A 16,688-nucleotide genomic window follows, 5' to 3' on the forward strand; every position below is an offset into this window, starting at 1 on the left:
CATTATTCTGCAGGAAAAACAGCCCTACTGTGAAGCAAGGACACAGGTATCAGTAAAGATAAAACAGGAGCTTGAAATATTTTAACTCTTTTTTAACTCCAGTGATTGCTTTGGTCTTATTTTTCTGGTAACCGACAGATATACAGCTCAGACATTCATGGTGATGACAATATTAACCATGACTTCTTGTCACTGATATATTTTGACATAGTTTTGTCCCTTGGAGACCCAGGGAATTATGATTTTGGCTTCCAAAACCTGGACAAGTATTATTTCATATATTTTTCAATGCTCTGCTATTAGACCCGAGGAAAAAAGATAGCCTGCCACCAGCAGAAGTTGAAGAAAAGCTAAAGAGCAGCATCTGATCTAAGAGCTAACAAACACACTTTCCTCAGAAAGTGTGGTCAGGGCTATTATGTTTTTAATGAATTCCAGGTGAAAGTCAAACAAACAGAAATGGCCCAAAAGACCAAACCAAATAGCCAAAAAGGTCAACCAATCACCAAGCTCTGCAAAGGGAACAACTGAGTCGTACTCATATTTCAAATCAGTTTAAACACATCTGTCAGTACGGATGGAAACAGATACAAACCCCCTAAATTAGGAAAACTGTCATTTTACTGATACCCCAGAAGAGTCAACGTGATGCTAACCAAAAGGCATGGAGCAACACCACGAAGTACTATTTTCCAGGACACAAGGTGGGTAACCTGTGATTTTTCATATATTAAGCCTAGGGTTCAAAGCCACAGTCCAAAATGAAAATAAGTCTTTTTTCTGCCTCCTTTTCAACGCATATGGAAGAATGACAGGGTGCTGACAGCATGGCATTCACTGCTTGTATCTCTGCTCAGATTTCTGCAAAGGAAAGCTGACATGTTACACCCTAACTTGGCCAGTACCTCCCATATACCCATTCAAATGCCAGTGGAAACAGCTTTTATTCATCTTCAGAGATTGACAGGAAATCTCAATGAGATAACTGTGTTTCCAGAACAAAGATCTTGGCAATGCTTATGTGGAGCTGTGATATGAAAACTCATCTGCCTAGAGATATGTAGGACACCCAGGACTGTAAAGTAAAATCTCCCAGAAACTATGAAAATTAAGACAGCTCACTCTTATTAAAGTGCTCTCTGTAACAAGTACTTCTCAACATGCGAGTGAGGCTGTGTGTATCTCTGCATGAGCAGAGCTATTGTGCATGTGTATTCATGTGTACCTGTCACAGGTCAGGCTGCAGAAAGTTCACATCTTTCATTATTTAAAATGAAAAAAATCCCACTTTTTGATGCATTTTTTTAGTGGGAAAAAGAAAAACATTTAGCAAGCCCTCATAGTGCAACTTGCTACAGACATTACATAATCTGAAGACAATACTTCCAGACTACTCAACAGATACTTATATGTGCATTTTTTTAAAGGATATGTAAATATACTGGTTTATTGAAACAGAAATATGATAGCAAATATTTTAACCCACTGTCAAATATTGTGTTATTTAGCAAACTTGGTGATGGCTCAGTTATTTCTCTATGTAAAATCAAAATGACAGCACACAGGAGCGCTAAAAATATTCATTGCTACTTAGCACTTTGGCAAACTTTATACATGATGTTCCCAGTAGAACTGAGCCCATGGTCAGTCCATGATGAGGACAGCAATGAGCTGTGTGTTGGCTTCCACATATGACAAATCACTTCTGGGATGCAAGAAGTTCTCATACCATGACAAGGACTAGCTGAGCAAATACACAAAATGACCTCAGAAGTAAAGTTTACAAGGCTGAATTTATCTCATGTGCTCCTGTATTACACTGTTCAGCAATACTCTGCACTGTAGATTTTTATGTATAGAGGCCAGGTATTTGTTAAATTCCAGCCAAGCATTAAGAAGCATAAAAGCTGTTAATGAACAGTGCACTGTCAGCACAGGGAAGCATTGTGATTTGTAAAACCCAGTCAAAGACAAGGCTGCACATTTTATGATTTCTGTGGAAATTACACAGAACTAAGCAATAACTGGCAATTCAGCTGTCTTACACTGACCACTGTTGGTCATCATAATCATCACTTAAAAGTGCTTCCTGCTCCACACTTCTGAGGACACTTCAAAGTCATCTGCAGATGCAGCCTAAGCTTTCTGCTTTTGGACCTTCTAAACCATAAATAGCCACCTATGGACAAACAGGTGACTACCCTGTAACTTTAAAAAATAGGCCACATTTTGGTGCTTTCATATGGTTGCTACAGCCAAAGCTACTTAGGATGAGTCCTAATGCCTTACACTAAAGCTGAACAATCCAATAGACTGTAATGGCTGCATTTGGAATACTGAATTCCTACTTTCCATAAATCTGTCACACTCAAACACACAGAGTGGGATGAAAAACAACGTGAGACAGTTTTTAGTCTTATAGATTGCAGAAGTAGTAACAGATCCTGGCAAAATTTAGGACAGTGTCTGAACAGTCACACATGTAAAGACACAGGTTGGACCTGAGAGGGGTCAGAAAGAGGAATGCCTGCAGAAAAGACCACAGCATCATAGAAAATCCATCATGAAGGGAGTTCAAGGAGTCTACTAGCACTTATCTTTGCCCTAACTCCAGATCACCTGCACCCAAACTATTCCTGACAGATGCTTGCCTAAAACCTTAATGGGTGAAAACTCCTGATCTTCCCCAAGCAATGCACTCCGAGGTCTAGTGACCCATGCATGCAATAACAAAGTTCCTTCTAGTGAGTCAGCCAAATCATTCTTTCAAAAATATTGCTTCTTTTCCAGACCCCAGTGGAAAAAGTATTCTTCCTCACCACAGCCTTTGAAATCTTTCCACGTTTGAGAACCATCATGTTTCTCCTTGCTCTTCTTTGTCACCAAGCTGAATGCTGGATGCAGAGATGATATGCTCATTTATACATCTCAGGGGAAGTGGTGTATTTTTTTGCAACACTGTGATGTTACTTATTTACTTCAGTGTGTGTTCTGCACTACTGCTGGATCCTTTCCTACACAACTGTTGCTTTGCCATGTTATTTCCTACATTGTATTGATGCACATGATCAGTGCTCTTGTCCCTGCAGAGCAATATTCGTGTTATTGCCCATGTTTTCTCCAGCACCTTAAGAATATTTTAAGTTCTGATAATGTCTACCACAATGCTTGCAATTCCCAATACTGTATATGTACTCCAAATAAATAATGAAAATATTGCGTACTACCAGGACATGGACAGTGTTTTCTATACCCTTCCAGTTAAACAGTCAGTAATGACCAAAATACCTGCTTCTCCAAAGTAGAAAGTTTGAATAAAAGTTAGTTCTTCTAGCACTACCCTCCCATTTTTGAGTGAGATGGCTGGGGGAAAAGGAGATGATTAGGCAGCAGAAAAATGAAGCAACAATTTCTGTGAGAAAATAAGTGTTTTTCAAATCTCAGGGAGACCTTAAAACCTTGAATAAGATTCTGTCATAAACGTGATTGTTTAGTAACATCTTCAGTTCAAACATTCTTTCCATCTTAAGGTTCTAAGTGGTAAATCCATCTAGGTTAAAGAAAAATAAAGCAAAAGACCTCAAAAGACCCCAAGATACTATGTATTCATAAATGCTGAGAATTGTCATAGAATTCAGTAAACTCTCACATGCATCCCAGAAGAAATATACAGTTCAGAGAAGGAAAACAAGTGACAACATTGGAAAAAATGCAAAAGTTACCCTATGAAAGTCAGTGGTGGTGCTGTATTCTTCAACTTCTGTGTGGTCCTTGCACATCTCATACTCAGCATATCAGAAGCCCAATGCCCAGAAACCTGGCCACTGAACAATGTGAACAGCAAAGTTGTTCAAAAATCTGATCATTCCTCCATGTACTTACTAGTCATTTAGGTGTAAAATTCATATATTCAATATGTGAATACCAACATACACTCTAACAACTGTTCTTTGACAGTACTGTATCAATGTGGTGTTGTTTTTACTGTCCAATAAAACTGAAATACAGGCAGCTAATGCAACTTCAGGGATCCTGGGACCTTGGTAAGAAGACTGAGAAGTCATCACTCATGTCACTACACGGTTATTTTGCAGATTTAAGAGCCCATTATTTATTTCTGCAGCTTCCTTCTAGTTACATTCTTCAGTTGGACTCAAAATATATCAAGAAATGCGGTTCTTCAAACTTAGGCTCCACGGCATTATGAGAACAACCACCTCTTACCTTGCAGCTGAGTTTTTAACAGCTTTGAGAAAACACCTCTCCTGTAAAGAATGTGTGACTCTACCCTTCAGACTGAGAAAAGCATGAAGTAAAGAACAGCAAAAGAAGGTAAAAGGCAACTTACCATTAAACAAGTTACTAGAATGACAAAGATGCTGAGAAATATGACAACCGCATAAAATCCTTCTTTGCTCCAGATTTTGTCTGCTTCATGTTGGCCTTGCAAAACATTTTTCTTTTTGAACCAATAAAACAGAAAGAGGAAGAGAAAGTTACACAATAGCATGTGCAGGTTAAAGAGCTCTTGTCAGGCATTAATCACCCTCCTCAGCTTTGCCACAGTTCACATTCCACAGTGTATGGCACTTTGAACACTGCTATGTGCATACCCACCTTGCCTGCACTCCCTGTGTCTGTGTGTGTGCATGCCATCCAGGGGCTCCAACGCCACACGAGGTGATATAAGACCTCCTCCGTGGCTGCTGAGAGAAAAATCCTCCACCAGGAGTCATGGGCTGGGTGAAGGTAAGCAAACAAGACCCATGGCTTTCTTGGAAACTACCGAGCTCATTAGGTGAAAAGGCTGAGGGAACCGCTCACCCTGCTTCCTTCTCCCCACTGTTTATCTCCAGCCCACAAGCCAGCCTCCCGACTGCTCACACATGACACAGGAGCAAAGAGCAGGTGACTTGCTGGTTTGCCTTCATGAGCTGGGAAGCTCCAACACTGTCATCTTTAGGTTGCACACACACACATGTGCATGTGTAAAAAATTCTGATTTATGCTGGAGTAATCTCGTTCTCCATCTATCTACAACTCTGCCTTTGCTTAAAGTAATCTCATGATCTTTGGGTTCTTGTTGATAGCACATTTCTAAAACAGCTGTGCACACTAACATTTCCAGAACTCCTGGTGATTATGAAATATTAATAATTCTAAAAGCATTTATTTTTGGCTTTACTGTAGTGTGGTCACTTGGCTGAGATACTAAATGACCAGAATGTCACTGTTTCCAAGCAGAGAGTCGGTAGTAGAAATAGGGTACCCATACCCTGAGTCTAACTGCAATATATTATTTAGAATAAAGTATAGCATCTTGTGCTTCCACAACCACAGTTCAGTAAACATCACTTTCCCAGTTTTTGGGTACTTGCTTTTCTTAATTGTGTATTTTCAGTACAGCTCCTAGACTGAGTAAAAACTACTTTCGTTAAGTTCTGGTTTCCACTGTAAATATTCAATGTCTTGGTGTTTCCCTTTTGCTGAAACTCCCTAATGGCTCTAATTAAACTTCTTGTTTAATTAGTGAGCTGTCTTCTGTCACAAGGTGGCCTTTTTCTCTCTCTAGGGATACTGAGTAAGAGGACTGCGAGTTTTCCACAAAGGAAAGGGTTCCTCTCTTTAGAGATGAGTGGCTTCTTACTGGACCTGTGTAACTGAAGGGACCCTCTAGCACTTTACATGGGTACTGCATGCTCCAACGTCTGCTAAGCCACTGATTAGCCTGCTCTTTTGAACAGTTCATATGTCAAGCAAACTTCCTGTGTCCATCAGCCTCCCAGACATCAGAAGTCATTATGAAGTTGAATGCATGCAGAAAGGCTTGCTGAGGAGAAGATCATGGCCTGGGGAGCAGAGGACAAGCTGACAAAAACCTGCTGCATGTGGAATCCCTATAGAGTTTTCATGGTCCTCCTTTCAGCACAGGTTTGTGCCCTGCTTGCTTTGAAAAGGGCCAGGACAATGGACATTAAAGTCAGTGCAGATGCATGACAATTCACAGATCATACTGCCCCAGAATGCAAACATTTAGAGAAGTATTTGGTATAAGGGTTAATTTATGGAGACTTGATTGCTAAAAAAAATGCCTGTGTACAACCAGGAGTTGATTGCTTTAGAACTGAAAGAGTAGTAAGGAAGAGTTTTCTTTGGAAGTTATAGCCCCAGGTAAATCCTTCACCCTCTTCTGCTAAATTACAGAAACAAACCTTGTGAAATTAATGTATTTGTCTGTGTGTGTAATCATGCAGTGTTTCGTGGTCTGGGCTTAAACGCATTGCAGGTATCACAGTTTAACAAGGTTTCTGCGTGTCAGTCTGATGTTTAGTGAGGGCTTTCAAAGATAAACTGGAAATCCTGCCAAATATTTCTGCAGAAACTGTTCCTGGACACATCCAAACAGCGCTGCCCCTCCAGCAGGGTGCAGCTCCCCATGCAATCTGCCAGCTCAGCACAGTGAGGTTCTTCTGCTGTGCTTATGGCACAGGACGCAGGTCCTAGTACTGGCTCACAGCCCGAATCTGCAGCTGCTCCGCACTCAGCACTGCTCCTGTTGAGCTCGACGGGAATCCCACAGTGACAGAAGCAGCTGCAGCTCTGGCCCATTAGTTATAAACTGTTTGACCCTGGGTGGGTTACCTGATGGCTTTCCGGTGTTTCAGATCTCTCAGGAGGAAATCCAGATATAAAACAGGAGCTGAAGGGGAATTGGCCGTGCTGACCTTTTGTAAGTGAGTAAATGGATTTGGTTTTTTTTTGTACCTCTCCACTGAAAGGACAAATACACTAAAAACTAAACGAGGAATGAATAGGATTTTTTTCACTCAATGACAAAATGAGGCACTAAAATTAAAGCTAATTCACTAGCGTCACAAAACTTCAAATATTTTATAACAGGCTTTGTACACATCGCTTAGTTAATACTGAGAGAACCGATCTCTATGACGTCTGTATGTTCAGATTCCCGATTTCTCTTTCTAAAAATAACGTCCAAAGAAAAGTATGCCACAACTTAAACTTATCTGACACACCATTTTGAAACACTTTAGTAGTACCTTCACCTAAGCAAGTAAGTCTCTCACCTGGATCTAACCACAGGACAGCAGTATCATTGCTTAAGCGGCTCCCTAATGACAGAAGAGGCTTTGACCTCCAGTAAATGAGTCATCTCATGACCATGATAAGGAATTGTTTTCTGAAACATCAGTGCTGCTCATTCAGAACTTTGCTCCTTGGCTTGGGAAAACTGATAAGAGGGATGGCAGCTGCCACAGTCACTACAAATTGTTGGCTCTCAGGAAACAAGCTTGCGGGATGGGCGAATCATAGAACCATAAATGGTTTGGGTTAGAAGGGTCCTTAAAGACTTTCTAGTTCCAACCCCCCTGCCATGGGTAGGGACACTTTCCACCAGGTTGCTCCAAGCCCTGTCCAGGGGGAAGGAAAGGATGAGGAAGCCAGGGACGGGGAAGCCACAGCTTCACTGGGCAACTTGTTCCAGTGCCTCACCACCTTCATAGTGAAGAATTATTCCCTAATATCTAATCTAAATCTACCATCTTTCAGTTTAAAGCCATTACCCCATTGAGAGGACTCCTGTCCATGACCATGGCCAATGAGCCTTCCACATGAAGATGTGCTTTCTGTGGCTCAACTGACTGACGTTACTCCACACTTCCCTCACTCAGTTGGGAACCTCTTCCTGCCTGAGAATCCATTAAGACTTTTGGATAGTTTTTGAGGAGTGGGAATGTACCACTGCCATCAGAGGGCAGGAAGATAAACTCAGATTAAGCTGCAAAAAGTCCTGATAAAGGCAGGGGAATACCAGAGCAGGTGGGATGGCAGGGGAGTTCCACTAGCTCAGGCACCATCAGGTACCAGAGTAATCTTGGCTTCAGGGAGGAAGGCTCATCACCATGTACATCCTCAAGAGCTTCATCACTAAGTGTTTGATGCCATTCCCTAAGGAGTCTCTGCAATCAGGTGAGTCATTCAGGCAGAATTAGCCAGGTTAATTTAAACAGTTTAAATTCAGTATAATTCAAGGTGGGGAAGAGTCAATATATTCTTAACAATCCCACGCTACTGCTAATCTTATGGAAGAGTGCCTGCACAGGTACCTACTTTGGTCTGAACTGGAACAAATGTGTTTAGAAAAATTATTTTTTTAATATATATATATATACATATATATCTATTAAGACTTTAAAATGGAAGTAAGTAGTCATTGTAAGATCTATGACTGAATGATCCTGCCAAGGTAGCAGCAGCTGCCAAGAAAGGCAAGTCTGCACTGGAAAATAGGTGAATTTACAGATTTGCTCAGTTAACCCCAATTAGTTCCTTGGGATAAAACACTAACGAAAGGGTGGCAAGCTGTCATTCTGAGCTCAGAGGAAAGCTTACAGGTAGCTGGGGATCCAACTTCAGATCATAGACTCATAAAATCATAGAATAGTTAGGGTTGGAAAGCACCTTAAGATCATCCAGTTCCAACCCACCTGCCATGGGCAGGGACACCTCACACTAAACCATGCCACCCAAGGCTCTGTCCAACCTGTCCTTGAACTGTGCCAGAGATGAAGCATTTACCACCTCTTTGGGCAACCTGCTCCAGTGCCTCACCACCCTTACAGTAAAGAATTTCTTCCTTATATCTGACCTGAACTTCACTTTGGGGTTTTTTTTCTGCTATTTTAACTATGCTATCTAAGGCAGGTTAGGAAAGTCTGACAAGAAATCACTTCCACCCACAGTGAAAATATGCAGGAACGTGCATGACCTCTCAGACACTGATCCAGTGTCCTCCCAGGACAGTGGATAAGAGCCACTTGGTGTGTCTCATGACAAAGACTCCCCAAAGACTGTACCTTACACTCATGTGCAATTCAGTGTTGCGATTTCATGTCAAATCTGGGACGCCTGAAGGGCTTCTGACCTGCTCTGGGTGCACCTGTGCAGACGTGATGTTACATCTGCCTTGCCTGATGGCAGGAGCACGTGCTTGTGCTCTGCTTTGCTCCCAGGAGCCCCTCTCGGTCTACGCTGTTGTAATTTCTAAGCTATTGGTTTTGATCAGTTGTCCTTACAATGACTTACGGTTTCTGTATGCTTTAAGTGCATGACTGCTTCCTTTGATTTCTTCTCTAAGAAGTTAATATCACACACTTCAAAGGCAACCAACTGAAGCTTTGTGCAAGGAGGCTGTAACAGCACATTTTCAGATTGCATAATTTTGGCATGATTTCTGGAAATTTCTCTTTCAGTGCCATTATCTCCCAGCTGGCAGTTAACTTATCTCTCAAAAAAAAGTAACCCTTCTTTTACTTACTGTAACTTCAGTTATTTTTGTCATTCAAACCACTTCAAGTTCTCTTTACTCTACTAAGTTCTGAAATCCAGTAGCATTTTCTTTCTTTCTCCAACCACAATTTAAAGCCATTAGGAAGTCATGATTCCCACACTACAATACCATGGACTGCCTAAGTCATTGAATGTGATCCCACAAACAAGCATCAATTCAGTAGCTTGTTCTGGGGAAGTCTGCTCCTGGCCTTGACACACACCGTGAAGCAGAATACAACCCTAAACCCAACTTCAGACACAAACTTAAGACCATAATAAAAAAGCAAATGCTACAACTACAATAGGCCGTTGGAAGAGAGAGGACATATGGAAGGTATTGCCGTTGCCCTGGATTCCTGAAGTGGCAATGACTCCATTAAATTCATTTTTTCACATTCCCACCAGTACATGTCCTATTCTACACCAGGCAGCAAAGGACTCTAGTGGTTCCTGCAGCAAAGGCATATGGGGAACCTGCTCCTTCAGCTACTGCAGATTAAGAAACTAGGATACGAATTTTGAGAAAGGCAATTTAATTAAAAATACATCAATATGTATAATGCATCAGCAGATTTGAACTGGCAAATTATTACTGGACTGAATGGAAACGCAGTTTCAGTCACCTACATCCACCGAGACTTCTGCTGTTTATGGCATCGCATGGGCTGAGAATTTAAGCAGAGAGCTTCAGTTTTACATTTGGGTTTTCCCAGATAATCTTGGTAAAGTTTCTTAGGAGAGGGTAATCTCCCCCACCATTAACCCTCTACAGCTGGGGGGTCTAGTTTAAGCTAAGCCTTGTTAGAAAGAGTCAACCAAGCAATCTCAGAAGGGGTAACTCAGAGGTAAGATGAACTGCCTGACGAATGTAACTCTTTACTGTAGAGAGAACTAGTAGACTTTCTAGCCGTCGGCAGCTCAAACTGAAATAGGCAGCTAAAAAAGAAGACAAATTCCAGCCCTAACACCTCTGTGTCAGCCACCCACCTAGAAAGATGTGGATGTTTCCTTTCTGCACAGATACACTGCTAGTGAACGTACGATACTGGTTGTGAAGCATTTGGACTCTTCGGTGGAAGAGTGCACGATTTATTAGGTTATTATTTAACTAGGATTGAATACACAACCACACAGTGTGTAAAATAATGTGTCAATGATATCCAAAGATTTGTGTAACTACATCTTCCTTCAAAGGTTTGCCTGTTTTGATTTTCTTTTCTGTTACTTTGTTTGGAATGATTTGTTCTTAGAGCAAGTTGAGAGAAGAGTAAATTACTGGTAAGTAGCCAAGCAAGTAAAGATTATATATTGCATTTTAGTAGTTGTTTTCTGTGAAGTCTTAAACATGTAAACAATTTATTGAAATCCAAAAGGAATAATTATTAGTGAAAAGCTGCATGATTTTCTAGCTGTATAATCTGCTAGAACTGAAATATTAAAATAATCTCTGGTTTCTCATATTAGAAGTTAGAGTCTGCACAACTTCCATTCTAATAATTCTTTTCTAAATGATTCCATCTGGTTGTCTGCTTTTTTTTTTTTTCCAAACAGAAAATTCAAATACCTAAGCACTCCAACTTATTGAAATATATCTAACTCCAGATGAGATCTGTTCAGCACTGGTTTTTTTTTTCAGCATCTCTTCATAGCTTGATGACATTTCTCCATACATCTATTATTCATGTATGTTCTTGTCCTATGCCTACCTGAAGTGTTATCTGTTACTGAAGTACTTGGAACAGTTAATTGCATCTATCACAACCGCCAAAGTCATGTGCTTCAGTAACAAAGGAAATTCTGACCTAAAGGAAGCTTAGGTCAGGTCACTGATATGCAATTTAAAAACCTGATTTGAATTCTGGACAGTGCTGCTTGGCTTCATTTTGTATTAGAATAGCTAAAGCCTGAGAATCCACTCATTTTCATAGTGGCAGGCTGCTGTAGTAGGGCATCTAAAATTGCATTAAACTGGCTTTGGTTTTATGTTTTATTTTTTTGCACCAAAACCATCTTCCAAATTCTTAAACAAAATTCGAATACTTAAAATGAGCAAAAGGATTTCTAATCAGTAGATATACAAGTAAACATAATAGCCAGTACTAACTCAGCAATGGCTCAAGCACAGGTTTGGATGTAAAAAAAACAGGAAGTCTTTACCCATAGGGAGAAACACAGCTCATCAGAACCTCTCCTTTTTTCCATTGTTTTGGACATAGACATCTCTGTCAAAATGGGAACTTCCATGGAAAATGCTGATTCTTGATAACATGTTTGAAGTCACTATACCTTGCACTGAATACTGCAGGTCTTTATAAGGTAAGTGCTTCTAAGACACTAAAGAAAATGCAATGTGATATGGCCACATATGTGATATCAGTAGTAATGCCATCTTAGCTTATACGATTTCTCCCTCATGCTTAAGAAACTCAGACTGAAAACTACCAGCAATGTAATAACTGCCTAATCTGTTGTTGCCTAATCAATTAGAAAATTGATAACCAACCTCAGGGGAGACCTCTGTTATTCCAAACTGGGATAAACTCTGATGCAAAATGTTGATATTAAGGGAACGCAGCACTTCTTCAGATGGGAGAGCCTCAGAAATTCCTGGCTTTCTATTCAGTGGGGATACAAACAGTTCCACACAGTTCTTCTTTCCCTAGGAAAATAAAAAGAATACAGAATCATAAGAAGGGTCTGAGATCAGATAGTCTCTGCTGTCTATAGATTGTATCTATAATTCTTTAAACAAAAGTATAGAATATAAAGACTGCAACCTGCTCTGTGAGGAGAGTATACCTATTCCTTGACTCCTTAAATCCCAGTTGACTGTGCAAGAAGACGCAGATGCCATACGCAGGCACATGCGCTTTGTCCCATTCACTATTGCCAAGATACCCTCTTCCTAAGTCTAGTACCATTAAATGAGACAGGTCAAAGTAATACGATGAGGGGAGGAGCTACAGGATGGGGTCAAGGGCAAAGTGCCAGCAGGGGTTTTAGCAGACAGTTGTCTGATCTGAGCTGAAATGCAACCTTGTTTTAGAAGGTCATCTTTAAACAGGAATGCTTAATATAATAGTGTGGTATTCTGGCACTGCTTTATAATCCCATGCCAAAAAAGCAGACATATACCACAATGAAGAATAAAGTCCTTTTAATCGACTGCAGGGCAGCTCCTTAAAAAGGCACAACAGGATGAAAGGACCAGAAAAGTTGTGTTTACATTGAATAGTAAGCTGAGAATTCCTACTCTCCCCTCTATTAATTCCTGCCCAGGTGTCTTTGATGCAGTCCTGGTAGCCTAAGGGGTGCTGTATTAGAGATACCACTCTGTCGCAAGGGAGCAAAAGTAGAGACTGCCAGAGGGTTCCTCTGGTCATGACAGCGTAGAAAAACACCCGAGACCAGTGGTCCAGAGAGTGCTGATGTCCAGAAGAGGGTGCTGGAATCTGGGTTTCCCAGGGCTATGGCCAGCTTCGCTGTGGCTGTGATGTAGAGTCCAGACCTCAGGGATTCCACACATGCAAGGTAAGCTTGGAGCTACCTGCATTGCTGCCTGCACAGGCAAGAACCAGTCTGGTTATTTGCTATTCATTATTATGGGATGGGAGAGATCAGTTCAAACTAGGATAATCATGATTCCCCCACCTCCTTCCCTTCACCTTGAATGTGCATCATTCTCTTTTCTGAAGTGAATAAAAAGACATCTTTTGCTATTTTTAGAATACCCAGCTTTGCATTCAGAGTAGATTTGCATGGAAAGGGACACTTTCAAACATGTTTACCCTAGATTTGCCCTCTGAGCTCTCATGTGCTGCTGGCCCATCTGCTTGATAAGATTGGTAAGGACTACTGGTGGGACTACACAGATCAGCAAGGTTATAAGAAGGGAAAACAGACCTACAGGTCTGGACCATCAGTTCAGGGTAGAGACTTTTGTCAGCTGAAGAAGCTGAATTGAGGCTGCAGCCCTACTCAGTCTCTGATGTGGGTAGGTGGCTGGTTCTGGGTGTAGTTGGCAGGCACAAGGCAAGGCTTGGCAGGGCCCCAACACCCCTGGTGTTTTGTGCCTCCTCTTTTTAGGAGCTCCTCTGATCATTAAAAGGCCTTTATGGGAGGAGGATTTACTGGAAAGGTTAAGGAGACACTGGAAATGCCCAGTGAATATTTCCTGGCAAACTGTGTTGTTATGCATGAGAGGCTAGCAGGCCCTCTGCTCTCCTTGTGCTCAGCCCCATCTTGGCTGCTAGGCTCCTCATAACTTGAGAGCTGCTCACTTGGGATGGAATCAGCTTACCTCACTTCAGTCATCTGAACTACCTTGAAAGTCAGCGGAGAGAGACTGGCACCTCCAGGGAATGATTTAATCCACCCTAAAATAATCAGGATCTCAATGTCTCTCCTAGCAGTTACCTTTCTCTATACTGTTTTTACAGGGAGCCTAGTTGAGTAGCTTCGACTAGGCTGAAGTAAGGTGAGATGAATTTTGATGCTCCCTGCTTGCTTGCCAGCACTCTGCATGAGAGGAACTGTCTCATGCTGGATGCAGAGTGGGAATAATGTCTCCTAAGATATTTTTCATCCTTGTGAATTTTGACTGTGATTTTTAGAGCAAAGAGGGCAAAAGTTTCCTTTCTTTCTTATATCACTAAAATATTAATCCATAGCAAACTTTACAGATGTTAAGACTAATTAATTAATGGTATTTACTGTATTCTAAGCTATATGCAGGTGCAAAATGACATCCTTTCCCTTAAATCACAAATTAGAGGAGAAAATCTATGGAGCCAGTAGGAAAATAAACAGCACTTTTCTTCTGCTTAGTTACATAACTTCCACAGAGCATAGTAAGAAAGTGACTTTGTGTGTTGAAATACACATCCCAAACTCCGGAACATTTCTCATTTAATTGTGCTTTTCTGTGAATATGTCTTTCAACCTTTCATTCTGGTTAATGGAAGGGACAAAAGAGATTTAGCATCACTTGTCACAAGTGAGTGACGTCCCTCGCAAACATGAAAAGGGATGCATTGTGTTCCTATTGATCTTTTCTGCTTATTTCTTCTGTGATCCTTTCTCACAGAGATATTATTTGAAGAAATTTTATAATCCTTTTTGATGTATAAAATCCTATCAAGGTATCGAGGCAGGAAATACTTTAATGCTGAAGCTATCAGTTTTCTTCCCTAATATTCAACCTGCATGCAGAATAAACTAAAATAACTCTTCTTCCCTCTGCAATGTGAATTGAATGCAATATACACATGATGTTGGGTTATTTTTTGATTCATGGCAAAACTGTCATAAAAAAACCAACTCTGTTAAGAATCCATGCTTTTAACAGAAAACCACACAATGGCAAATGCTTTCAAAAGCCGTTCTTGCTAGTAGCAAATTTTTTGCCATCTTTTGAAAATATGATACCATAGTCTACAAGATAAATTTTGAGAATGCATTGTTACAGCTGCATTTAAGAACATGAATACTAACATTGTCAGGGCATAATGAATTTATTAATGGAAAATCTGAGGATAGATAGTGAAGATGCCTTTGAAAGGCAGAATCATATGTACTTTTTTGAGCAATATTCCACCTTTGAGAAAAAAAGCCCCATGACAGAGGTTTCTCAGTGAATGTGATGTCTAACTGCACTGGAATGAAAACTAAGGGATAAGCAATCTGCTTATGAACATGACACAAAAGAAGTTGATCTGATTTCATTTTTTTCCAGATTGCAACTGAGAATGCTTTCCTTTCAAAAGAAAATTTAAATCCTTTTGTAATGGAGATCTATTTTTCTGTAGTGCAGTTAAAACATTAGAAAAAAAGGATTTTTCCATCCTATTTGATTGCACTTTTCCATAGTGACAGGAAAGTAAATTTAAGAGAATTCAAAGTAACCTGATACATTTTATTGTACATAGCCCTTTGGTACTTACAATGAGTCTGTTGATATGAACTTGCTGAGGTAACAGTCCTAGTGCTGCTGCCACTCCTTGGCGAAATATCCGGAGCAACGTGATATTCAGCTTGTTTACATCCATTTGCAGTGTCTGAAAAATAAAACCAGTTCAAATGAAATCCTTGCTCAGCACACTCAGCTCTCAAGACGACTGATCTCTGCGACTGTGTGTTAATTGTTTTTTTCCGAGAATGATAATCCATGCAGTGCATTGCATTGAAGTAAGGAACAAGTCCAAAGGAAAATTTAAGCATCTTAAATGCTTCTCGTTAGCAAAGTACCACCTTTCCTCAACTACATTCAAAAGAGTTTCCAGAGGTTTTTGGCTAAATTCCTTGGGCAAGACATAGTGTTCAAGTGAACACAATTATTACATTAAAAATTGCTACATTAAAAAGTCAAGCATTAGACATCAATTCACCTTTAAAGAATGAGATGTTGGGTTTACACAATGAAGATTTGCTTTGAATATTATCTTAGCATTTCTCCCTGCAGGTGAAGAATGAGTCAGACATGGTGAAATTATAGGATTTTAATTTTGATTAGCTGTTTCTGAGATCAAAAAAGAAACATTCTGGAACTAGATGATCTTAAGGTCCTTTCCAACCCTAATTATTCTATAATTCTATGATTCTACATGCTTGAATTTCCTAAAACTTCCTCATGTGAGTCAGAAAAAGTTATAATAATAAGTGGTGTTCCTCAGGGGTCAGTATCGGGACCGGCACTATTTAACTGTTGGTGACAGTAGGATTGAGTGCGCCCTCAGCAAGTTTGTCGATGACACCAAGCTGTGTGGTTCGGTTGATACGCTGGAGGGAAGGGATGCCAACCAGAGGGACCTTGACACGCTTGTGAGGTGGGCTGACGCTAACCTCATCAAGTTTAACCTTGACAAGTGCAAGGTCCTACACCTGGGTCGGAGCAATCCCAGGCACAGCTACAGGTTGGGCAGAGAAGAGATTCAGAGCAGCCCTGCGGAGAAGGGGTTGGGGTGCTGGTCGATGAGAAAATGAACATGAGCCAGCTTCAGTGTGCGCTCACAGCCCAGAAAGCCAACCGTATCCTGGGCTGCATCAAAAGGAGCGTGACCAGCAGGTCGAAGGAGGTGATCCTGCCCCTCTACTCCATTATTGTAAGACCCCACCTGGAGTACTACATTCACCTCTGGGGCCCCAAAACAAAAAGGCCATGGACCTGCTCAAGCAAGTCCAGAGGACAGTCATGATCAAAGGGCTGGAATCCCTCTCCTATGGAGACAGGCTGAGAGAGCTGGGGTTCAGCTTGGAGAAGAGAAGGCTCCAGGGAGACCTTAGAGAAGCTTCCAGTGCCTGCAGGGGGCCAATAAAAAACCTGGAGAAGGGCTTTCTAC

The 16,688-nt window shown here is 40.9% G+C and overlaps 1 protein-coding gene across 1 annotated transcript in view; it reads right to left on the reverse strand.

The window, feature by feature from the left end:
* Window positions 1-15,404, reverse strand: part of PTPRR (protein tyrosine phosphatase receptor type R) — a 74,449-nt gene extending 59,045 nt beyond the window's left edge. The window contains exons 1-3 of the mRNA XM_065665033.1: window positions 15,294-15,404; window positions 11,855-12,010; window positions 4,349-4,459 (exon numbers count right to left, since the gene is read on the reverse strand). Of these exons, the coding sequence (XP_065521105.1) occupies window positions 4,349-4,459; window positions 11,855-12,010; window positions 15,294-15,398 (372 nt within the window). The 5' untranslated portion in view covers window positions 15,399-15,404. The remainder of the gene's footprint in view (window positions 1-4,348; window positions 4,460-11,854; window positions 12,011-15,293) is intronic.
* Window positions 15,405-16,688: the final 1,284 nt, after the last annotated feature.

This window comes from Lathamus discolor, chromosome 1, assembly GCF_037157495.1.
Source record: "Lathamus discolor isolate bLatDis1 chromosome 1, bLatDis1.hap1, whole genome shotgun sequence".
Classification (NCBI taxonomy): domain Eukaryota; kingdom Metazoa; phylum Chordata; class Aves; order Psittaciformes; family Psittacidae; genus Lathamus; species Lathamus discolor.